This window comes from Chiloscyllium punctatum, chromosome 12 (assembly GCF_047496795.1).
Source record: "Chiloscyllium punctatum isolate Juve2018m chromosome 12, sChiPun1.3, whole genome shotgun sequence".
NCBI classification, from domain to species: Eukaryota; Metazoa; Chordata; class Chondrichthyes; order Orectolobiformes; family Hemiscylliidae; genus Chiloscyllium; species Chiloscyllium punctatum.
Window position 1 is genome coordinate 49350244 of NC_092750.1, and position 25851 is coordinate 49376094.

The 25851-nt window shown below is 38.4% G+C and overlaps 1 protein-coding gene across 21 annotated transcripts in view; it reads right to left on the minus strand.

The window, feature by feature from the left end:
• Positions 1 to 25851, minus strand: part of foxp1b (forkhead box P1b) — a 478263-nt gene that overhangs the window by 40349 nt on the left and 412063 nt on the right. For 12 of the 21 annotated variants that reach the window (XM_072582560.1, XM_072582559.1, XM_072582556.1 and 9 more), the window contains 6 exons: positions 21324 to 21407; positions 20605 to 20658; positions 11254 to 11455; positions 10993 to 11069; positions 10241 to 10342; positions 2622 to 2791 (listed from right to left, as the gene is read on the minus strand). In XM_072582560.1, the coding sequence (XP_072438661.1) occupies positions 2622 to 2791; positions 10241 to 10342; positions 10993 to 11069; positions 11254 to 11455; positions 20605 to 20658; positions 21324 to 21407 (689 nt within the window). Of the gene's footprint in view, positions 1 to 2621; positions 2792 to 3217; positions 3340 to 10240; positions 10343 to 10992; positions 11070 to 11253; positions 11456 to 20604; positions 20659 to 21323; positions 21408 to 25851 lie in introns of all 21 variants that reach the window. The other 9 variants (XM_072582565.1, XM_072582570.1, XM_072582566.1 and 6 more) reach the window with 5 other exon arrangements.

Consider the following 25851-nt stretch of genomic DNA (forward strand, 5'->3'; position numbering starts at 1 on the left):
TGCTGATTGAGCTCCTTGAAAGCACCTCCCATCAAGAGTCTGCAAGGATGTTGGAACTGGAGGCTCTGTCATTCAATGACAGGAGTTGTGTGGAGGAAATGCTGTAGGCATGGACAAGAAAAATTATCCCTCCACTGCAATGTCCTCACAGAGTTGGGTCTCTATTTTTTGAATTGCATTGATATCCTGAGAACAACTTCATTTTTGAGGTACACTCATGCTCGCTTTCTGACTGGACCAGCATCCTCCTCTCCTGGCAAGGCTGCCAACTGTTGTTATCTCTAGGCCCTAGGTTTGGGCCATAAAAGCTCAGGTACCTGCATATTTCATCCTTCATGAGAATGCACACACAAAGCAACTGGTCAGACTATCACCTCCAGGAATATTGTACTGGAGGGGCTGACTTCTGTTCATATCTAGAAATGGTATTCTTCCCTTAGAAGTCATGATATTTCACCAGATATTGCAGATTGCATGTATCTACCAGGCATCTAGCAGCTCTAGAGTGGTGGATTGCATTGGAGTTTGGAAATATGTCAGGCCAAAGATGGGGGAGTTCCTGAATTTAGGTAATAATGGATGTAGCTCAAGCTTGATAACATTGTGTAAAGAAGTAGAAAATGGAAGCATTTTGGTGGAGGTGCAGAAATTTTTCAGGCATGAAGCTGTTGTGGTACTTAGAAGTAGAGAAGTTCTGAAGCCTCAAAATACAAAGTGAGAAGAGGGTCCTGAGACATGGCAGAAGCATGAGGTGGAAGAATGACTCTCATCTGGTAACAATGATGTTCATACACATGCCCTCAATTAACTATACCGTAAACTAAGCAGCATTGGGTATGCAGACCAATACCTAATTATCAGCTGCAATGTAGAGACTAAGCAGCTGATTCAGGGCCGTCTTTGTCTGATTGGTGTATCATGCAGTGAATTTACTACTGAGCCAGAATTACAACTTCAAAAAAATGAATACAGATAAAAGTGGTCAGATAATAAGAAGCCTCTCTTCAAGTTTGAAACAATTAGATTATCACAACAGCCTCATTTGTAATTGACTGGTCACAAAACATTTTTATGTTCATAGTTGAAATATGTGCAGAGGCAGAGTATTTTTTCACTGTCTGGAATGGACTGATTGTACATAATAAAAATTTAAAACTATTAAAGAGAAGGTTCATGTTATCATCTTACTCTAATCATCTATTCAAATAAGAATTTATTCCTCGGTCACCATCAATTTATACCACATCCTAGATCCCCCTGCCTACTTTATTTAGACCTTCTGCTACTGTGACCACATTACTCACCCAGCAGTATGTGTGTTGTGGAATCTTACAGATACATAACAAAATGTAATAGTAGATCTTCCATTAACAGTTTGTCTTCCTTCAAAGTGAAGTCCTCCACTATCCTAAACAGCTTCAGCAATAGCTGGATTAGAATCTGGTGTAACTGACAATAAATGTTACTGCATCCTGCAGCAATTTGGAGGAATACACTTGATTAGGACTTGAATATTTTAAATACCAGATTATTCCGAGATTCAATCTTTCCACAATTTCTCCCTTTCTCCCAACCAGCTGTTCTGGAAATAAAGCACTAATGTATTGAATGATATGTAGCTGCATGGGGCAAACAGCTGAAACATGTTATTTCCCACAATATGTTAAAACTTTGATTGGAAATTCTTGTGTATAATCTGCTCTTTATTGCAATGAAATTAATGAACTTGTACAGAATTTACTTTAAGACTTACAGTTCTAATGTACAAAGTTGTGTATAAGTGCAGATCAATGGATGCGCATGTATGGTAATGGGAAAGTCTCTGCTTCATGAATTGTTGAATTTCCATCATGACTAGTTGGTAAATTTAGTATTTGAATCCTTTTTTTACCTCGTACATTATGGTGGGTAACACGGATAAAGGCTATGTCTCTTTGATCTACGTTTGAATTATACCATTGTTGAACCTGGCACTGGGTGAAAGTGACACTGCATAATATAGTTACTTTTCACATTTGAAGTGGAATAATACAAAAATTGAAAGCTTTGTGCAGCATTTTACATGATGAGTATTTGGTACCTGTTGAAATGTGTGAAGTACATCGCACTCATGATATCTTTTGATAATTTAATGTCTTGCTTCATCTACATAGCCCTGATCTGATCATTTGTCAACAGCCATTCAGATGACTATTTTGTCTTGCCCATAAAAGCCAAAAAGCTAAATTCCTTCTATCCCAAAACTCAGTTGTTAGGATCCTTAACAGCTTCTCATAAGAATGGCTTCTTGTTGTTTAGAATCTTGAGATCATACTGTGTAAATAATAATGGGGAACAGTATTAATAATGAGCTGAGTTTGGAAGAAAATTTCATGATGTAACCTGAACCTTCCCTTTAACCAATTACTGGAAAGATTTTCTAAAATAGAGCCTGGTTTATTACAGAGGTACTGCACTTTGAATATACTGCAACTTGGTCAATAACAGGATTGTCAAATTTAATGCAACAACATACACTACAGTACAGAAACAGTTATTCATATTTAACTCAGGGCAATCTGATAGATGGTAACCATGCAATGCAAAGCAGAAGCAAAATAGTAGCAAGCAAAAGCTCTTACTGTGCAAACTGTTCATCAAAGCTTTCATCAGGGTAGTATTTTCGAGGACGGCCTCGTTGAATGTGGCGACCGCGTTTAAATTCTTCATCATCAACAGTCCAAAAGGACCCAAACTCATCCTCTACTCTGATAAAGCACTTATGTAGTGACAAATTGGTGCGTATGGCACCCTGGGATTATAGCAGCAGTCAAGCAGATGCGATGGAAAAGACAAACAAGGGTAATAGGATTTGGGAGACAACAAAAATCACACACAAGGGTTGGGTAAGGGAAAGGAGAAAAAAAAATGAAATAAGCAAATGGTTTGTGGGGTTAATATGTGTAGCCTGCAAGCAGAAGCATATGATGCAGAACACTAGGCAAGCAGATGGAAAGGACACAGGGTGGGCACCATGGCATACACAGACTGGAAAACAAGGGGAAAGGACCCTGTGACAAAGCACTTGCTTTCCATGCCCCACATTTCCTAGATAGCAAGAATATAACCAAGCGACACCCTCCCCTCCATCACCTGCAAGCAGCCATTAGCTGTAGGTTAAACTACATGGGAGCTAGCTATGCTAGGAGTTTCAAGCAATCAAACATGGTGGACATACCCACTGATCTTTTGTGGCCTTCGTTTTTGGAATTCTACTTCGTCCACTGTCCACACTGCCCCTTTAACATTTTCTACTCGAACAAAACACTTGTGAAGACTAAGATTATGGCGCACTGCATTCTATAGTAAGTACAAAGAAGAGAACATTCAATATTGTATCTAAAAGGAAGGAAGTATAAATTGTAAATGTTGCCAAGGCCAGGCTAAAAAAAAAAGCATTGAATTCAATTCTGATGAAAATGTATCAATAATGGCAGTCTCTTGCCAAGCAACCATATTTCATTAAAAATTAAGTCTTTGGTCTTTAATTGGATAATTTATGGAAAAAGTATGTATATGTGCCATTTCCCTAGAGCCAAAAAGTAAAGCTTACATGGTTCATTGTTAACCACTGTGACAATTCCAAATGCTGTAACAGACAATCTATTTTTCCTGTACATGTTTTTATCAAATTCAAAAGAAATGACAATGCATGAGACAGCAATAGTTTCCATTCAATGTCTGGGATTAGGAATCAGCATGTAAAGGGGAATCTGAATATGCAGTTTAAATTAGTATTTCTGATTATTTATAGCATTGGTGGTCACAACATATACTACTTCACCTCTTCGGGATAAGCAAAATGATGTATGAACTCAGGAAACTTGTAAAGGTAGAAGAATCATGAACTTATCTTAATTTACTAATTCAGACTAATTTCGGAGCTCTTCGGGAGCTGACACCTAAGTGGCAAGTCATTCAAACTGCATTATGGGTCCCTATTATTGTTCCAATAATGCAACTTAAATAACAATTTGAAGAAATGCTTTTCTTTTCAAATTGCATTAACCAAGTGGTCTATCCTTGCAAATGTTGAACAACTGGTGACAAAAACAGAAATTGTTGGATAAACTCAGCAGGTCTGGCAGCACATGTGGAGAGAAACATCAGGTTCTGAGGAAAGGTCACTTGACCTGAAACGTTAACTTTGATTTCTCTGCACAAGATGCTACCAGACCTGCTGAGCTTATCCAGCAATTTCTTGTTTTTGTCTCGGATTTACAGCATCCGCAGTTCTTTTGGTTTTTATTAAGTACTGAACAACTCTTACCAATTTAGAGCAGAATTCAAGATCATTGTGAGCAGATAATTAACTTGGCCAGACTAATTTTACTCAAGATCCAATAGCCTTCAAAGGTTGTCTGAACTGGACTTTAATGTTGCTCACCATATTGGGAAGCAATGTTTATGTACCATATCACCCAAAGTTGACTATAAAGCCAATATATTAATATTCAAAACATGCCTAGATAGACAAAGCTCTTACTGTTGATGGATAAAGTAAAAGCATTGTCATTTGTTCATACATCTAATGTTAAGATCAGTAAGTGTGCATTACACAGTCATAGTGTGATTTATAGTTTGAAAATGTAGCAATGTTCTGCAATCTCTTTTTGTCAATCTATTTAGTAAATTTTATTCACTTACCGAAGACTTAAAACAAAATGAAATGACTCAAAAAGTCTCAGTTCTTTACATCCCAAGTTATTGCTTCAGAATAACTGTCACATCACTCATTTCGAGTTGTCCTACAAAAACCTTACGCATAACCTTGCAGCACTACAACCTAATTGTTAGGCCATATTCCACTCTTAATTAAATAATACATGACTAAAGTAAACAGAGGTTGCTTCTGACTTGTCAGAACCAGTTGGGGCTTCTTCCCTATAGCAGTGTGTTTAAAGAAAAGTCAAGGAAAGGATCACAAGTTATTACTGAAGGAGTGTATGTATATGTGTATATATATATTTTCTTTTCACAGACTATTTATATTCAGGCTAGCTATTCATAAATAGATGGAAGCCACTTTTATACATAACTAACCAATTCTGTGTTTTTGCAATGCTGCCTGCTGCCATGCAGGACTGAGTCACAGTAGGGAAGATGAATGTTCATCACTAAAATGTGCCCCACAGAAGGACTGTCAGCAGTTGGTGGAGCATTCTGTTAAAGAGTTGAATGAATCTACTGAGCTGATACTTGTCAAAGTCACAGCTGTAGATCTGACAAGTTGAAGATGGACTAAATCTGCCATGTCATTTAAATAAGGTATACAACCTTTACATGATACAAGTGGCATTTTTACACAAATAGGCAGGCTGCAAAAATACAAAGTAAAAATGGGGCTACATTTTTTTGTATAAGCAATATTTAAGAAACAACTAAATTGACAGCACTGCATGTGTGAGGGCACAAAATAATTACTGAAGGGTAGTTTCATCACAGTTTTAATTAATATTAAAAGTCAGGGATGACCAGCTACTTAGTTAAAGATCTGAATTTTAATTGTCAGTCAAACTCATCCTTTCCCTAGAGGATGTGTTATAGCCATTCTGTTTTCTGGCTCATTATATCTATGAAAGATGATCAACACAAAGCAAACAAATCCAATTCACAATGTGTGGCTTTACGTGGAACACCTTTGCTGATTGCTGAAGGAGGCCAAACTTTAAAGCTGCAGGTTCTGCAAAAAAGAATTGAATATGAAGCTGTCAGGTGACATTATGGGGTTTTATTTCATGCTCACATGTGATGTAAAGCCACCGGTAGTCATGGTGGTGCATGCCAATCCATAGGTGTCTGCATTTACTTCTGATGCCAACAGTCATCCCAAAGGCAATGATGAAAGTTTTTGGATCATGTCACTCTTGCAAATATCCTTGAAGTGGAGGTTCGGGCACCCCAGAGGTCACCTGGCTGTATCTAGCTCACGACACTGAAGATCCCTTTGTATGTATCTGTTGTCTATCCTGTGGGTGTACAGAAGCCAATCACATCACCTCTGTTTGACGAATGCTAACAAAGTTGGAGATTTTCATTCGGAGGGGATTACATCTTTTGTGATTGTGTCCTGCCAAGCCATATCTATAACACCTTGCAGATATTGAAGCTGGAATTGTTCAACTTCTTTTCTATCATGTGTCCATGGCCACTGGGTAACAATGTATGAAAATGGTCAGGGCCATTTCCTGTAATGTTAAGATGCACTGTGTAGCAGGCTGACAAAGAATTACAGTAAAGACATTCAAAGAGGTATCTGAAAAACTATGTATGCTCAAGATAAGTCTTCCTTCTGAAAGAGAAGCTAAACACTTGCTCTCAGGTAGCTTCAGAAACTTGTAAAATAATCTTACCTCCTGAAAATGCATGTAAATTGCAAGCACAGTATCTAACATTTAATTACTCATTTGTTTACTAACTCAATGCAGGAAAATGAATGCAGCTGAACTCATCTGCTCTATGGCATGCAATAATGACTTCCTTTGTATAATTTTGAAGGAACAAAAGAAATTCTGGCCTTTAAATATGTCAAGTGAATTAAGTGGAGCTCCTGAAATTAGTTGTTTGGTCATGTAGGATGTAAACAAAAACTTTCCAGGTCTTGTGAAACAAAATAGGGACTTACCCTACAGTTATTTTTTTAAAAAATTCCATTATCTATTCTGATTTTTAAAAACATATTTATTTGATTTTACTTCTATTATGAAGCAAAAGATCTGATTGCAATGTAGATATTCATATAACTGAGCAAAATATTCCACAAATATGAGTGATGCCTTTATTTTCACATAATAGTCAATTCCTATTATCAATCCATTATTTTCCAATTATAATTGTGTAAGAACTATGTATTTGTTATGCAACATTATTATTTATTTGTGATAAAAATTTCTGAGCCATTATTTGTGACAATCACCTTTTAGGCTAGACGTATGCTGGAGACCACTAAACTTATGGCTAGATTCTCTATAATTGGAAATGGGAACAGTTTCTGAATGATGAATTGTGTTTTTTTTTGCTGTAATTTTGCACTTTGTTCAAATAATAGAATTGACCTTATGGCCTAACGGAATCAGATGTAGGGTGAAGCATTAAGTTTATTCTGCATTGAGCACTAGCTGCAGCAGCAAGTGAGTTTGCAATGGGTTAACAGCACAGAGTTTGGACCTGACTTCGATTAGGGATCAAGTGCATCCTAAACTCAAACTGGCTTCAAGTTCTCCACAAAGTGTAAAGGAAAGTGAATCACGAAACAGATGGAGAAAAGGAAACAGAGACAATATGTATGATGTAGAGAAATCAGGTGGCCTCTCGCAGAAATCAGGCGTGCAAAAATAAGGGAAAGAAAACCAGAACTAAAGCTTTACAGAATGGTAGTTAGTATTTTTCTGAAAGATATGCTCAAAAAAAAAAGAGGAATGTAGAGTTAACAGAGAAGGTACTTAAAAAAAAACAAAGATACTAGAGAACATGTAAAATCAAAGAATTAGCAATTGCAGACAAAAAGAAAAATAGATAGAGCCAGTGCTGGTACAAGTAAATATATAATATTTGCCATACTGAAATTTAGCTTCCGAGAGAGCTGGGAGCACATCCCTTCAAAAAGGGATTACTTGCATTCCCAGTGTTTGGAATATACATTAGTTCATGACATGCAAAAAAAACCACATAATACATCAGAACCAGCAGTTTTGTTGGATCAGTGAGAAATAACTGAACTGCGAACACCTGGAAGGCGAGTCAACCAGCCAATTTGCAATCAGCCAGGTATCAAAAGCCATTCAGTCTTGAAAAGCCACTTAACCACAACTGTCCATCAACCACAGGGAGCTAACCAATTACTAACAATGGTTAATCACTCATTCACTCTCAGCAGACTGGAGGGATGAGCTCTGATGCTTTAGGTTATGAATGTAGGGCAATGAAATTATTAGTAATAACATAGAAAAATATAGTGGAACTGTTTATTATATCAGTTTATCTTGAGCCCTTTCTGTGAACAATATGAAGGCAATTGGAATTTTGTCCTTCATTGCTTAAGGGATTGAGCTTAAAAGCAGAGAGGTAATGTTGCAGCTGTATAGGATGCTGGTGAGGCCACACCTGTAGTACTGCTTGCAGTTGTGGTCTCTTTATTTGAGAAAGGATGTACTGGCACTGGAGGGGGTGCAGAGGAGGTTCACTAGGTTGATTCCAGAGCTGAGGGGAATAACTCGATGAGAGATTGACGAGACTGGGATTGTATTCATTGGAATTTAGAAGAATGATACAAATTATAAAATTATGAAGGGACTAGATAAGATAGAAATAGAGAGGACGTTTCCACTGGTGGGTGAAACTATGACAAGAGGGCATAGCCTCAAAATTAGGGGAAGCAGATTTAAGACTGAATTGAGAAGGAACTTCTTCACTCAGAGGGTTATGAATCTACAGAATTCCCTGCCCAGTAGTTGAGGCTTCCTTAGTAAATGTTTTAAAGCTGAGCTGGATAATTTTTTGAACAGCAGAGGCATTCAGGGTTAAGGTGAGAGGGTGGGTAAGGGGAGCTGAGGCCACAAAAAGATCAGCCATGATCTTACTGAATGGCGGACCAGGCTTGAAGGGCCAGACGGAGTACTTCTGCTTCTTGTGTCCTTATATGTTTTCATATGCGCATTCCTGGAGTCATGGATTCCAGAGTCAGCGTAAGCAGTGGTCCAAGAGTAGCATTATACTCTTATTTTAAAATAGAATGGAACAATGTTAATACAAAGGAACCTCAATTATTCGGCATTTGATTATCTGAATATCAGACTATCCAGCAAGATTGCAAGGTCCCAAAGTTTGGCTAAACTATGTTATCTGGCATTCGATTATCCAAACGAAATACTGCACATCCATGTCCTTCGGATAATCAAGGTTCCTCTGTATATTGGAATACTAAAGTTACCAAGTCACTCTACTTTAAGTTGGCAATCCCAAAGCTCCACTACTTGTGAAAATATTACAAAGGTCCCCTTTCTGTTGACCTTATGCAGCTGGTAAGTTATGTGTTTACAGAGATTGCTTAAAGCTTCTTCCAAAAAACTATGTTCTGCACTAACCTAATAAGCCAGACTTTCTGGTAGAACAGTGGTGAATGCTGAAGAACTCAGTTCAGAGCGGTTCAGAAATCCTAATGCATATACAAGTGCTGTAATTGCTGGGAAGCTTAAAATTCTGATAGGCTGATTTGGACTACCCAGGATCCTCTATGTATGCCTCTTTCATTGATCTCAGTGCTGGGGCTTTGGGCTAGATAGATATAATTCACCCAGATAGAACTGTTATGTTATTTAAGATACAAGTCAGTGATTAACAGCTTGTCTCAACCGACCATACTGCACACCCAAACTACCCCCTAGATCTGAGTATCCATCCCCCGATATCCCTGACCCAACTATCCACCCCAACCTAGCACAAATGCCTACAAATCCCTGACCCGACTGCCAAACCCTAACTGCCCCAGACCACTCACAACACCCATCAAGATACTAATGCATTGAAAATATCTGAGGTGTTTAAACACGTACCCCATCCTCCATGGATGGCTGTGCTGATGCGTCACTACTGCAGACCGGCCAGGAGGTCTGCACTTGGAGGACACAACAAAATAAAGGGGTAGTGATTTGCACAGTTGGCAGCATTGGCCGCAGCATCACCACTGACTGGAAGGTCTGGGCTGATATCTTCTTCCGTCATTCTACAGGTTCCAGATGAGCAGGCACAGCTGCAACACTTGTGCAAGTACAGACTATGGAAATGAACTATGGCATGTGGAGAGGACGTGAAGCACAAGGACAAATACTGCATCTTCTGTTTGCATTGCAAGGCAAACAGCCATTCTTTCATCTAATTAGTCGATCATGCCTGAACATTTAGTTCAGGTGACAGCATGAATATCCAGTATTGTGGAATACTAGCAGTGTTACATGTTTATTATAAATAAAATATAATAAAGACTGTGGCGACAACATCCATTGCATTTCTTTCATCATCTTCTATAGAAGACAGGAATTCAATTATGAGTCACAGAATATGTGTTTAGATAGCTGAAAATGTGAGATAAATACCCTAAAGTCAGAAGCAACGTTTTGTTTGCTTTGAACAACAGAGTACCTGGAATACTGAGATTTTAAAACAAGAAATTCTTTTAGAGTTTTTTTAAACTATAATTAATTACCTTCCATGTAGCTGCATTGCGTCTGAAGTAGGCAAACATTCGTGTAAACCAGTTATATATTTCATTTAGTGTTAGCTGCTTTTCTGGAGATTCAAGAATTGCCTGAGACAAAAATACAGTTGGTGATATGATAATGATTGATGTTTCTATTAATCAACAGAATTATATGAACATAATACAAATAAATTCATATTCTTAAATGACCTGATTTCAACACAATGTGTTTTAACACAGATAAATAAAAAAAGTGAGTTATATTAAAGATATTAGGGGTCAATTAGCTCAGTTGGATGATTTATTATGCAGAGTAATGGCAACAGCACAAGTTTAATTTCTGCACCAGCTCAGATTACTATGAAGGTCCCACATTCACAATCTCTCCCCTCGCTTGAGATGTGGTGACCCTAAGGTTAAAGTCACCACCAGCCATCTCCCTCTGAGGTGAGAAAAGCGCGATGGTCCTTTGGGACTATGGTGACTTTAGCTTTAAGAGACCTCGACTGGATTATTTTCATAGTGACTAAATTAATTTCCTTTAATCATGCATTTCTATTAAAGTGAAACAGTAACTACAGAAAGATGCATAATATTTAGAATGCTTCAACATTTTGACTACAGTCATAATTTACTATTTGTTGCTTGTCAATTTACACATCAGCTTTCGTGGGCTTTAAGTATGTGACAAAATTGAGCTCTTAGTTAAGTATCTGAATATCAAGACTGTTTTCAAAATTAAAAAGAGTTATACTCACCTGCCTTATTAATGAAGCATATGTGAAAGGAGGTCTAACATCTGCATTCTTGTAGAACTCTTGATTCTGAGCAATGTCTGTAGATAGCCATAGATGTTTATTAAAGTTTGATATACTGAGAAAAGGTTTTAAAGTTGCATTACAAAAAAAAACTACAGTTGACACATTTCCATTAGAACTTTAAAAGCAGCCTTGCATCAGATAATAATTACAATGCCAAAGCCAAAAGCACCAATGACTACAGGAACAAAAAGGTCCTACCTGATGATATTGGCACATTGTACTTGTCAGGGTACCGTCTCCGGATGGGTCCCATGCTATGCATGCTGGTTGGGGTAATAACAGAGGGTCCTTGTGTGACGGGGGTAATGGGGGTTGTTGGTGTTGTAGGGGTGTGAGGTAAACTCTGTGGAGATGCCTCAGATACAGTCTTTGATAACGTGACATTCGATACCAGGTTCAGCTACAAAGATAGATTGAGGATAAGATTTGGGTAATGGTGGAAAAAAAAGGAAATAAAAGGGGAAACCTTTAATAGGCTTGACAAATAACAGTGTGAATCACACCTACCACTGTGCTGCTACTAATAAGCTACAGAGGAAGCAGACAATCTCAGAGCTAATTAAAAGATGAAATTGTATTGAAAGGACTCTAATTAGGAGATGCTTATAGAGGTGATCTAATGATTAAGCGCTACATCAAACTGACCCCATCATCAACTTATAGTGACACAAGATGTCTGAAGAATTCTTATCGAAACAGTAATTTTTTTGAGGAGGAGGCAGTGATATTAGCAATAATAGCTATGAGGTAAACTAATTAAAGTGGAGCTCTGAAGCCACAGTGGCTGTAAGCAGCTGTTCTGTCCTAGCTTGCAGCTGCAGCCATTCCAAACCAGCTCCAAATCTCAACAGAGGCACTCCAGTCAACTGGAAAATTTCAGACTGACCTCTGTACTTGCTATTAATTTTGAGAAAACTAATGACACATATACGTATTTCCACAAAATTGTTCTAATTGCTAATTTGCCAAAGGAAGTGTTTCCAAATTAAATATGACTGAAGTCAGTGAAATAGGAAAGCACCAATACGGGCATCATGGGGAAAGGTGTTTCATCTGTGACAATCACTTGTGAATTGTGTTAACAAATTAATGGAATGTCAACTCTGTCAATTGCTTTGGAAGTGTCACTTCTCAAAATTTTTTTTGATACTGGCATCAATTACTGCTGATGAGACTCAGCCTGCTGTAGCAATGGAGGCAGAAGGGTTCAGGTGAAAAGTGTATCACCCATGTTTAACACCTCACCTTTCTGCACCTCCTTGTTCACAAGTTCTCCAATTACCAGAGTCCTGCTAATAGTCATTATCTGGAGGTTACGCACTTGCTTACTTTAAAACACCACAAAATTACAGAATTCCATCACAGATCAGGTCTATTAAATAACCTTTCCAAACACAAGTGAAGAACTATAAAGGCAAACAGACATGGTTTAGTCTTGTAATTTTCAGACTATTTGGCTTTCTTTTAGATCACTTGGTTCATTGCACAGTAAATAAAATTTTAATCACAAGCCTTGTCCTCTATCAAATATTAAGATTATGGAAGCATGATGTAATTATATAAACTTGAAATTTGTTATCTACAAAAACAAATAAAAATAGTCTTCATAACATGGCTTTAAAAAGACTAATACATATTTAAATAAGGACAAAAGCTGTAATTTTTTAATAATAGCTACATACCCCAGTAAAAGAATAGTTAATGTGTCGTTAGTACAATATGATGCTGTTGTGTTCAGTGACATAAAAGTCTAGGATCCTAAATGCCCAATGCTGAATATCTAAATATATGATCCAACAATACTTAAGAATACTTGTTTTTTTTATTTCAACCAGCTGCTGATTATGTGCCAAGGTTAAAAAATAAAGTCATTACAGACAGCCAGGAAACTGAAGCATGGCCTCATCCTCTTGCTATTTCCAAGACAGTGAGCAACACCACTTTTTTCTTTGGATTTGACATTTGTATTTTTTCTAATACACTATCCTTAACAAGCTTTTAAAATGAGACCTTTTGACACAAAACTGGTCACACTTTTTTAAAAAATTGAAAACCTTTTCAAATTTAGCATCTTTAGGGTGTATCTTGGACTGCATTTTCCATTAGAATTATATAAGTCAACTTAAAATCGGGTATTTATCATACCATACCTTTTTCCACTAGTTTAGCAAATTTAATTTGGAAATCTATTAACCTTCAGACAACAGACACTGCATATTTCTTTTTGCAACTGAAACAGTTCTGTAAGGCAAACATATTAATTTTTATATTGATCACCTGCTAGGTGGTGTTGAACAGGTTTAGAAGTGCCTTGAACTGTTCATAAATCCCTGGCAAGTATTTATTTTTACTGTTGCCATAGATATTATTTTTATGATTAACTATGTGAAATAAGAAATGTACAACAGCTAATGGAAACATGCTACAATTTTCAACATTAATGCTTGTCTGTCTGTAACCTGCCAGATTTGAATGAAGCAGTAATTTGCAAACTGAAATCTCTCAACAACAAAAATTGGTATTCTCAGCTTGCTTTAAAGGTAACACTTAATGATGCATAATTCTGCTAATAAACAGTATGCTCACATTCTGACATCTGTTACCCAGCACAATGATTAATCATCAGAGCCCACTTCTCCTTGGTAATAAGACAATATTAATATTTATCAATTGCATGGGTTATTCTGTTCGTCATCGGAAAATAATTACTAAGTTACCAAGTGTGCAAGCTCAAACTCACTGATTATGGAATATAGGTTAACTATCAGGATATTTTGTGTTGAGATGCCAATTGAAATTGCCACATAAATTTTAATTTTATAAAGCAAAATATTTATAACAAAACAATGTGTGCTCAATTGATACTCTGAACTGTAACTGCCAAGTATTCTGCACTCCTATTTACAAAGACATTTCAGCCTGTTGACATAAAATGGCATCAAAATCTGGACAGTTATATTTCATGTTTGTTTTTAAAAAGCTTTCTTTTAATAGAATATATAAAGTTGAGAGTTTAATCCTTACTCTGACTTGAAATACAGATTTAAAAACCAAATCATTTTTGTACATGGGTGTGATCTGTAAAAATGTACAATGGTACAAAATTTATGCTTTGGACACTGGAATACCTTAGACTGTGAGGCTATTGTTTCTCTACTTTAGAAGTTCCATTTTGAGAACTATAAAATGATTGTAACATTATAATACAACATATGTGGCTGTTTAGTTCGAGTGGTGTATGACTTGCACTGCATTATTCTTGCCCAAACTACTTTTTCAACACTCGTGTCATTTTTCATTAAAAGGCTGTCATTCAAAGCACTGCTTAATTCATAAGCAGAGCCAGGACAGTTCTGAATCTTGAGTATGGTCTCTTTCTCAAATTCACTTGGCTTGGTTGGGTGAGCTAACAACATCTCTGAGGCAAATGTGAGAAAGAGCACGACAATATACAAGACTACTTGATTTTTCATGGGAACAGGGTTGGTATAAGGGGAGAAACTGCCTCACTTTCCCAATTCAAAACATATAGTAGCTGCTCATGCAGTTGCATTGACAAACTGTGTCAGGAAAGTTACTCTGTAAACCGTCTTACGTTTCTGATTGGAGTTTGAGCATTTGATTCATGTGTAATGGAGTGGAAAATATCATTTTGAAAGTCACTGCCTATCAAAGCAAAGTCCATTTTATGAAAAAAATTATCATGTCCTGGATCTGATGCATCCACATTTTTTTTTTAATTACATACTTTTCAAAGTGAACTTCACAGAACTTCTCCACATATTCTGAGATAGCATGTTGCAATTCACAATAGCTTTTAGTTATTTTTGAAATGTTACATGCAAGTTGGTTTTCTTTCACCCTGTACAATTAAGTCATACAGTCAAAGATTCATACATCACAGAAGCAGACCCTCTGGTTCAACTAGTCCATAACAACCAAGTTTCCCAAACTAAACGAGTTCCACTTGCCCTCATTTGACCTATATCCCTCTAAACCTTTCCTATTCATGTGCCTGTCCAAATGTCTTTTAAATGTTGTAACTGTACCTGCAGTCACCAATTCCTCTGGCAGTTCATTCCACATAAGAACCAACTCTGTGAAAAAGTTGCCCCTCCGGTCCCTTTTAAATCTTTCTCCTCTCACCTTAGAAATATGCTCCCTAGTTTTGAACTCTCCCATTCTGGGGAAAAGACCTTTGCTATTCACCTTATCTATGCCCCTCATGATTTTACAAACCTCTCTAAGGTCACCCCTCAATCATCTATGCTCCAGAGAAAAAAAGCCTCAGCCTAACCAGCCTCTCCTCATAACTCAAATTCTCTAGCACTGGCAAGTTCCTGGTAAATCTTTTCTGAACCTTCTTTAGTTTAATAAAATCTTAACCCCTTAGTGTCTCATTTATTCAGTCATTTCCTGATGGGGAATTTTAAAAATCAGCATCAAAACTGTTAAGTCCCAAAGGGTGGAACTCTTCCAACCCCTGAACAACATGAGCATAGCAAGTCATAGCATGGGAAAATATGGTGAGATCGAAAAAATTAGATTCTTGGTCGTTGAAATAAGATTTCAATTTTCCACCCAAAGTTGGAGTGGCAAGATGAGGATCTGACTAGGGAGTGATGAGAGGCCTGAGTGGAATTCCTAATGAAGGGCTAATGCCCAAAACGCTAACTCTCTTGCTCCTCAAATGCTATCTGACCTGCAGTGTTTTTCCAGCACCCACTTTTTGACTCTGATCTCCAGCATCTTCAGTTCTCACTTTTTCCTCCTAGTGATGATAGGCATATTTGCATTAATTAATGTCTCATTCATACTTTTCTCACTTCATTTATGTGCAGTTTGCAATTCTATCACATGGCAGATAAAAACTAGACAGCGACCGTTCCTGAAGCGAAAGTCAGAGTTGGTAACTGGCTCAATACTTTGCTCTCCTGGGCACCAATTTTGGTTAGCAGTCACCAACACCTTAGGCACGTTTCATGGGCAGCAATTGCCTGCACCCCACCCTCAAGGATGGAGTTTACTAGCGGATATGCAGCAGTCTCACCACACCATCATGGAATATCTCCAACTCACTTAGAATACAGTTATCCACTTCAGTGCTGCACTTCTGAATGCATGGAGATCTTGTATTGCAATGCTGCTGCCAGGCCGTTCATGCACAGGGGCAGTTACTCATCTCCTGCATCATGCACCTCAGGGTTATTCGCTTGCCTTTTGTAACATTTAGTCACTTTGCAATACTTGGATGCTCACTGCAAGTGTCACTACCTTCCTTTGCTGCCCCATTCAGAAATTACAGGCTCAAGTCTTCACTTTCACCTCGCCTTTTAGTACAGACACAAAGCCAAGCTGCACGTTACTGTTCAGTAGTGGTCAGTTAAGGACGCAGACATCTTGCTGTACAGAACCATGCTCTGTCAATCTTGCACCTACATTACGTGCCAACAGCTTACACAGCAAACACTGCAGGTCCTTCAGCTAAACGTAGACATTCACGGGTGCTGTGGGGGTGAAGGGGCAAGGTTTCAGGAATCCTACCACATTTACAATCTCCTACTGTACCTGCATGGCCTGACTTGTGCAGCATACATCAGTATGCGATTGACTTTGTCAAAGGTTCTTCCACAACTTTCTATGTACCAAGCTCTTTGTTAGGGTCCCCTTGCACAATGCTGAACTGGATTAATGAAGTTTTTGATAGCTTGTCTCTTACATTTTCTAAGGTATTTAAAATTTATACTGAACATGCCCACTGAAATTTCAAATCTACACAGAAAGATACTATTAGAATTTCATTAAAAATTGTTCTGAATTTGCTATTTTGGTAATACTTTTGATGTATGCTAATAGTCTTCTTGTGGGGGGAGGGAAGGGGGCAGAGTATTTTGATGTTTAAAATATATACAAAGTTAAGTTCACATCTATTTACCAACTAATCATTGCAATAATTTCCATACCAAATAGTGGTATATTTCTTGGGTGAGGCTGCAAGGGTCAGCTGATACTCAGTTCATTGCTAATTTCACTATGGCCTCAACTCCATTTTCCCACTCACTCACCATAACTCTTTCCTGATTAAAATTCTGTCAATCATCTCCTTAAATTTATGCAGTGTGCCAACACCCAGTACAATCTTCCGTAGCTTCGTGATCCTTTAAGAGTAGTAATTCCTCCTCATCGCTATTTAAAAATCTGCCACCCTTTAGTCTAAAAGTATGACCTCTCCTTCTAGGTTGCCCCACAAAGGGAAATATCATCTCCATGCTTATCACAACAAACCACTTTAGCATCTTTTATACCTCAATTAGATCTCCTCTCCTCCTTCTCAACTCTAGTGAGCATAGGTCTAAACCACTCAAACTTTCCTCAAAAATAGAGCCTTTCATCTCGGAAAAGCCTTTCATCATTGGGAAGAGAGTAGAAGGTGTCAACAACAGTGCCATCAGTAGCAAGTGAGGACTGCAGATGCTGGAGATCAGAGTCGAGAGTGTGGTGCTGGAAAAGCACAGCAGGTCAGGCAGTGTCCGAGCAGCAGGAGACTTGATGTTTCGGGCATAAACCCTTCATTAGGAATGAGGGAAATCCTCATTCCTGATGAAGGGCTTATGCCCAAAACATCGATTCTCCTGCTCCTCGGATGTTGCCTGATCTGCTGTGCGTTTCCAGCACCACACTCTCGAACAGTGCCATCAGCACGTACTCAGCAATAATGTGCTCACCGACACCCAATTTGGATTCTAATAAGGTCACATTACAAACATGGACAAAAGAGTTGAATTCTAGAGGAGAAGTGAGTGACTGCCCTTGACATCAGAACTGCATATGATGAAGGCTGACATCAAGGAGCACAAGCAAAAATGGAGTAAATGGGAATCAGGGGGCAAACTCTTGGCTGGTTGGAGACACTCTTGGCTCCAGGGCATCTCTGCAGGAGTTTCTCAGTGTAGTGTCCAAGGCCCAACCATCTTCATCTGCTTCATCAATGACTTTCCCTCCATCATAAGGTCAGAGTAGGGATGTTTGTCGATTACTGCAGTATTCACTGATGCAGTCCACATTCAAATACAGGAAGATCCAGACAATATCCAGGTCTGGGCTGACAAGTGGCAAGTAATATTCACTCCACACAAATGCCAGGGAATGACTCAAGTCAAGTCAGGTTGCCATAGTCTTACCAGACCATAGTACTGGTCTCTCATTAGAGACAGACAACCATTAACCTAATGGTCACCACACCTCAGGCAAGGGGAGAGGTCGATAGGAGTTCTTCATGGTAAAGTCAATTGAACTAGGGAACTGACCCCATGCTTTGCAAACCTAAACACATCAGTTAACCCTCTCAATTAGCACCAAACACAAATTCATTAAAGAAATTCCACCGCGATAAAAAAGGATGGGATCCAAGCTCTGTGGAAGGCCTCGTGCAAGGGCTGTGGGACTCCTCCCAAGTTCTTTAACTGTTGGCTACCAATGCTCCTATCATTTATTTCTGAATGCACCCATCAGCTTTTTCATGTACTCTATGTCATATCAAAGTCTTCATTGGACTTCTGTCACACATACCATATTCCTTCCCTCTGTTCCAACTGAAGTCTACTAATACCTGGTGACTGATCAAATGTTGTGTTTCAGTATTGTCTGAAGTACATGAAAGGAGAGTATATTAGTAACTAAGTGTGAGACCAAATAGTGATTCTTCATCACCACTACCCTCTAGAGCCTGTTCCTCTTCATGTTCTTGTGATAAGTGGAGAAGGGGAAAAGTAGAAGGTGCGTATTTAGACCAACTCTAACTTGTAAATCAGAAAAAGACTATGGAATGAGATGGGGGAGTGGGATTTGGGCAAGAGGATTAGGTAGGAGTACACCACCAATTTTAATTTTTTTTCAATAACATCACCAACCACAGGATAATACATTGTCACTTCATTTATAAAAAGCATGGTCTCCTCCATCGGCATAAAAGCATTTACCTATTCCTGTCTCAGCAGCTGCCTGCACTTGAACGCCACATCACCCTGTGGGCAAGTGTGCTGAAGATCAAATCTGTTTGGGTGATATGCCTGTCATGGTGTTACAGCTGGAAATGTTTGCAAGGTTCCAGGCTGTGATGTATGAGGTTGTGTTAAGCCTGGAGATGAGGAGAAGCTAGGTTGGTCATGGTCAACAGATAACGTTAGTACATGAGTAAAGTGGAATAGGTAGGTGTGGTGAATTCAGCCATGTGTGCACATCTGAAGATGCATCTATTCACTGTGACTACCTGTGAGATCACTGACCTTGCACACTACATTTAGATTCTTGGGGCTACATTGGTTGTTACCACCATAGTGTGTACCAACTCTCAATATCCACTTCACTATTCCTGATTTCCGTGGGTAGAAGGCTTCTCTCCTCCCATTCTCCTCTGGTACCATGGCACCTGTGTAGCTTTGGAGAATGTTCTTTGCCCTTTTCCACAATTATTAAATAATCTGGCTCAAAATCCTTCCCAGTCACATCCAGCATCTTCCACAGCTTTATGCACTGCAGGCAAGATTTAACCCTTCTCATCTTGGATAAACTTAAATCCTGTACAGGCCTATAGGCACTCAACAGTGCATTTGGTCCGGCCCACATGCAATAATCATGGTAATGAGTAAGTAGCACAAAGGTTATGTGTGTTGGAAGGAATGTCTGTTGTGATGCCTCGCTTCTGATCTGGGGTATTTACTTTGTTCTTGGCTATTCTTGGTTTTCCAATCGTTTCAGCTTTCTCTCGAATGGTTAGACCTAAGTAAGCATAATTAATCTATGGTGCAAGAATTTGACAAAAGGAACAATGATTGCGGAAGGCAAGTTTTACTGCTGATTTGTTTTTTCTTGTAGTTTTTTTCAATACATGTACATTTAATGATGAATTGTCACCTTACAGCTTTCAGATTTTCATGTTTAAAAAAAACACATTTAACAGATTATTTCTAACAGTGCAACATTTTGTTATTAAATCTTTGATTATTAACAGAATGTTTTTTTTCTAATTATAACTAATATAAGAATACACTGTGTATCATTTTAGTCTGTTATTTATGAAACAACTACTCTGTGCAGATGAGCCACTAGCTTATCTTGCATCAACACATATTGACTGAAGTTGCAAGTGGCAACTAAAGGCCCAGTCATGCTCAATTAATTCTCACATATTGATGTTGAATGATACTGTTGGCTGGGTACCTTCAGAGACTGAATAATACATGTTTCAAGCAAGAAATAAGGTAATCTTTCCATTATAATTGATTAGTTCGTTTAAAGAATTACAGGACTGTAGCAGAATAATGATTATGATGTAAACTGTTACCTGTTAACGTTAAGTGGAATGACATTTTTGTATGAACATTATTAGAAGTTTATTGAACTCTATCTAAATTCTTATTAGGTCTTTCTGTCTTTTGTTTTCCTTCCTGATCTAGGCCAAACAGAGGTTCTTTCCATCTGCTTGTGTATGTGAATGCTAGTGCACAGCAATAATATATATAGCTATTAGATTACACATTATTCATTTACCTTATTCTTTGGAATGGTCAAACATAGTTCCTTGATTTTAGGCATCAGAAAAATCTTAGAAAAAAAAGAGTGAACAATAGTATTTTCACCTTTTTTTCCCTTCTAAATGTCTTAATTTCTCCCTTCCCCCACAAGAATGTTCTGTTAATATGTTTGTTTCCTTCAGCTAGGAGGGTTGAATGCTTTTTTCCTAAGATTACCATCCACAATCCACTATGGATGGAATCAGTACTTATCACTTAAATTGAGAGCAACAGCAGGATTTAATGCTTACCACACCACATAGCAATACAGGAAAGAGGAGATACAATTCATGTATTGAAAGCAGATATGTTTTAATGCCAAATGAGTAGGTATGTAATTAAAGTAGCTTCTGGTTGGGAACTACGTATAGTACGACAAAACTTGCTAAATCATCCTGTATGCTCATATTTCTATATTACTAAACTAGTTGAGTATAAATCATTTACAGCAGGATTGACACTCCTGACCAGAGTTAGAACATTTTTTTCCAGAATGAGCATTTGAATCTGTCTACAACCGTGAGTCAGTGGTATTCATGAAGAAAATATTAACAGAAAACAAAAATAAAGGTTACAGTAAGTTAGCAGGAGAGTTAGTCTAAAACATATTCAGGAAAAGAATAAAATAATTGTGGTGCAAGTGTGTAGGTTGATCATTCTAAGCATTTGTCACCTTGCTCTTAGATCACTACTTACAGGCTGAGGAGTAGATTTTGGTTCAGTTGACTTCACGTGCAGGTGTGTCATCATTGCTTGCAGGCGTTCTTTGTCTTTTGCAAGCTGAAGAAATAAAACATTTTAGCTTCTGAAGTAAAACCACAACAATCAAGAAAAATGAGGACTTATGAATCATCCTTAGTAAAACTTTCAGCCTCTGTGTCAAACCCAATTTTTTTCTTTGACATCTGCTGCATATTCCTTTATGTCAACAATTAATCAATGGTTGCTTAATGGAAGCTGAGATTTGAGATGTTCTACTTTCCAATTTACACCTTGGGCATAACCATAAGAAATAAGAGCAGGAATCGGTCATTTGGCTATTTGCATGACAAAATACGTACAGATATGGATCACTTTATGTAATTCATTTGCAAAGCACCAGAATATCAAACATCAAAAGGTGATTTTAGGTGCAGATTAAATTCAACACTGATGAGTATACTAATTGAGCAAGAACATCATACAAAACTTTCTACAGAATTGGGTAAGGAATATCTATTACTACCCAATTTACATCAATTCCAAGAATGAATCAAACCTCTGAAAAGAGTAAAATATCTTAAAAGTTGTAAGAAAGGTTACAATGTAATATGAGCATTAGGAGCAAAAGTAGGCCATTTGATACATCTAGATATCTCCGCCATTCAATAAGGTGACAGCTGATCTGATGGCTGCCTTGACTCCACTTTACTGCCTGTCTCCCTTAACCCTGGACTTGTAGATCAAAACCTGTCTAACGCAATCCTGAAAATACACAATGATCCAGCATCCATTGCTCATTGGGGAAGAGAATACCAAACAGTACCAGCCTTCTGGGAAAATAAATTCACCCTCATTTACTTTTAAAAGGCAGGGTACTTTGAAACTATGCTTCTGAGTTATGGAGACCCTCATGAAGGGAAACATCCTCTCAGCCCATTCAGAATCTTATACATTTCAACTGGTTTATCTTTCTTCCAGAATTCAATGACTATATGCCCAAATCTTATACATAATAGAAATTCAACCGAAGAATCAGTTGAGTGAACCTTTTCTTAACTGCTTCGAATGAAAATCTCTCTCTTTTTAGGTTAGGTGAGAAAAACTGTACATGGGAATTGGTCACACCAATGCACTTGTACAGTTGGACCAAAGCTTCCCTACTTCTATACTTGAGTGCCTTGCAAAGACCAACATTTAGCTTACCTTCCTAAATATTTGTTGTATCTGCATTCTTGTGTTTTGTGATTGACACACAAGGATATTCAGATCCCTCTGTACTGCAGAATTTTTACTGTCTCTGCCCTTCTCTATTTAAATAATATTCTACCCTTTTAAAATTCTTCCTGTCAAACTATACATTCACATAACTGGTCCCTTCATCCAAGTCAGTAAGAGATAATAAATAGTTGAGGCACAGCACTAATCCCTGTGGCATTCCAATAGATACAGTTTGTCAAGCTGAAAATGACCCATTTATCCTGAGTTATTGTTTCCTGTTAATTAGCAAGTTCTCTATAATTGCTAATATATTACCGCCAATACTATGAACTCTTATTTTGTGTGATAATTTTTCATCTGGCTCCATACTGAATGCTATTTCCAAAAAGCATCCAATATGGTGGAGTTCTGGAAATCCAGATAAATTACATCTACTGGCTTCCCTCTATCTTTGAATAAATTTAGGGCAGAGTAAAGTATATTTTGACTGGTGAGCAGAGGTATGAATAGTTATTTGGCATAGGCATAAATGCGGAATGCAGACTAGAATCAGATCAACCATGTTCTTACTGAATGCCAGAGCAGACCTATGGAGTCAAATGGCCTACTCGTGCTGCTAATTCAAACTTTGTATCCACCCTGCTTTACATTCTCAAAGAAATTGGATAAGTATGTTAAACACGATTTCCTTTTTACAAAACCAAACAACCTCCAGTTTTTTTTTCCAAGGACAGATGTTAAACAAACGGTCCTAAGATCCCCTACTTTTCATCTCTTTCATTGCTCATTCGTATTGCCATTACTTTTTCTCTAGTGCTAGTGAGTGTTTTAAGTTCCTTTCTCTGGTTTTGCCTCTTAGTTTTCTTCTATTCTTGGGATACTTTTCATTTTCTATTGTGAAGATGATACAAAATAGCTGATGAGCAATGACACTCTCAGTCTAAAGTTCACACAGTTTGCAAAATAAAACAATTGCTCAATGCTTTCCCAAAGCTCTCAGGAATTGTTTTGGATGTGAAGAGGGAAAATTGGATAAGGGCCAAAAATGTTCATGATGCATGATTAACCAGCATCCTCCGCTTCCAATGCAGGCAACAGTTAAAGACCAATAACAAGTCACCCAGTACTAAACTGAATGTTGATTGGATATATGCTTCAGCAGAGTCTGGGTTTATGTGAGATGTGCATAATTTAAAACTAACCCTGTGCTCTGAAAGCCAGCATACACCCCTTAAAGGCGCGTTACTTTCAGGCTGCAACAGCTGCAGAAAATGGTTGGGAAAGACATCCTGACCAGGAAGAACACTAAATAATTGTGCAACTGGGCAGAGAGCATACTTCTGAGATTTCCTAATGCTGCACTGGAAGCCTATTCGTGGAGGGGATGGGAAAGAAGAGAGAGGTTCCCTGTTCCTAAGAGGTAAGGACCGCCCTATGTTTAGCACTACTGCAAACCTCACAGTCCAGCTTCGCACATATTACCAGCATTCAATATGGCAGCCACATCACCGAAACAGATTACTGCAAACTCACTAACAATTCTTCTCTCTGTTGCAGGATTAGCTGGTCTGGGGGACAGATAAAACTGAATTTCCTGACTGCGATAAAGAAAACAGTACTTGGTTTCATTGGAGCAGCACAAGAGAGGCAAGGGCATGGTTGAAACTATTGAAGATGTTGGTATATTCCTACTTAATTTTTATTCTCGTAACCCACTGATCCCTGATCCCGCAAACTCTACTGACATACTGCTTTCAGATAATGAAAAGTACCTCATGCTTTCCTCTTTTCCCTCTTTGGAACTGCCTTTCTCCTTTCAGATACCCAAGAACTGCCACCTCGCATAACAATAGCACAGGAACATCAAGTGCAAGAGGAAAAGCACTGTCTCTTAATAAAACATACATACTGTCAGTAGCTCAGTTACTGACACTAAGCCTGAATGTGGTGAGTCACCAGGCATTAGTGGCTTGAAAACAAGGTCCATGCAGAAGGTAGCATAATTGCCTACTCCGCAGAGAGAAAATCTACATACCAGCTCTGTTACAAAGACCTCAGGTGAAGTGCTTGATGGGTAGTGTTTGGAAATGGGCTAATTGTCTTGCACCATGATGTGCTAAGTGCACTGGCAAGCCTATCAGAAAACATGTTAAGGAACCCAATTTTCCAAAATCAGTTGCTATCGCAGCCATGCTATAGTGTCAGATGGCTGATGTATCAGTTTTCATTGCAGCACAGGCAGAAACCACCCAACCTCTGAGCATGGTTGTGCAATTTCAGCATGTTGTCTGGCAGGCACAGATGGCTGCGATCATGGCTCCTTTGCCAATGTTCAAATGTTTTGCAAGATTGTATAGCCATCTAGCAATCTGCTTTCCAAACAAGTTACTAGAAATGCTGAGACACTGTCCCAGGAATCTGGCTGTGGCTTCTCAAAACACAAAACTGCTCTCCGCCCTCAGCGTGCATCCTCCTGTTGTTACTACCAATGCCCTCACAGAATCTCTACAGTGCAGAAGGCCATTCAACTCATTGTATCTGCACTGACCTTAAAATAGCATCCCACCCGGAAGCAGTTCCTTCACCCTATCCCTGTAACCCCATATTTACTGCAGCTAATCTGCGTAGCCTACACATCTTTTGTCATGATGGGGCAATGTACGATGGCCAATCCATCTAACCTGCACATCTCTGGCCTCGGAATTACCTGTCAGCCAGCCCATTTGTTCCAGTTATTCTCATGCCAGGACTGCATGAACTCATCTACAAGGACATCTGTAGCCAGCAGCCTTCTGCCTCCCATCGTCCAGTCCCTGGGCAGCATTAGGTCACGCAAAGACATCAGAAAGACAAGTAAGAAGCAAACAAAGGTGACTTTGTTTATAAAACCAACATGTTGGAGAAACTCAAAGTCTGGCAGCATCTCTCACAAGTAGAATTAATGTTTCGAGTTCTTGAGTTCTGAAGAAGTCATGTTGAACTCGTAACATTAACTTTGTTTTCTTTTTCCACAGATGCTGCCAGACTGGCTGAGTTTCTCCAGCACTTTCTGTCTTTATTTTGGATCTCCAGCATTCCCAGTATTTATGCTTTTATTAAAAGGTGATTGATTAAATTAGATTCGATTAGATTACCTATGGCATGGAAACAGGCCCTTTGGCCCAACAAGTCCACACCGATTCACTGGTTGAGCTTTGCAGGAAATATATTGGATGGCTTATTTGAGAAAGTCAGTATGTGTTTGCTTTGCAGTGGCCTTTTAGCACTGTGGCCAAGAGGATATTGTGAAGATCAATGCCAGACA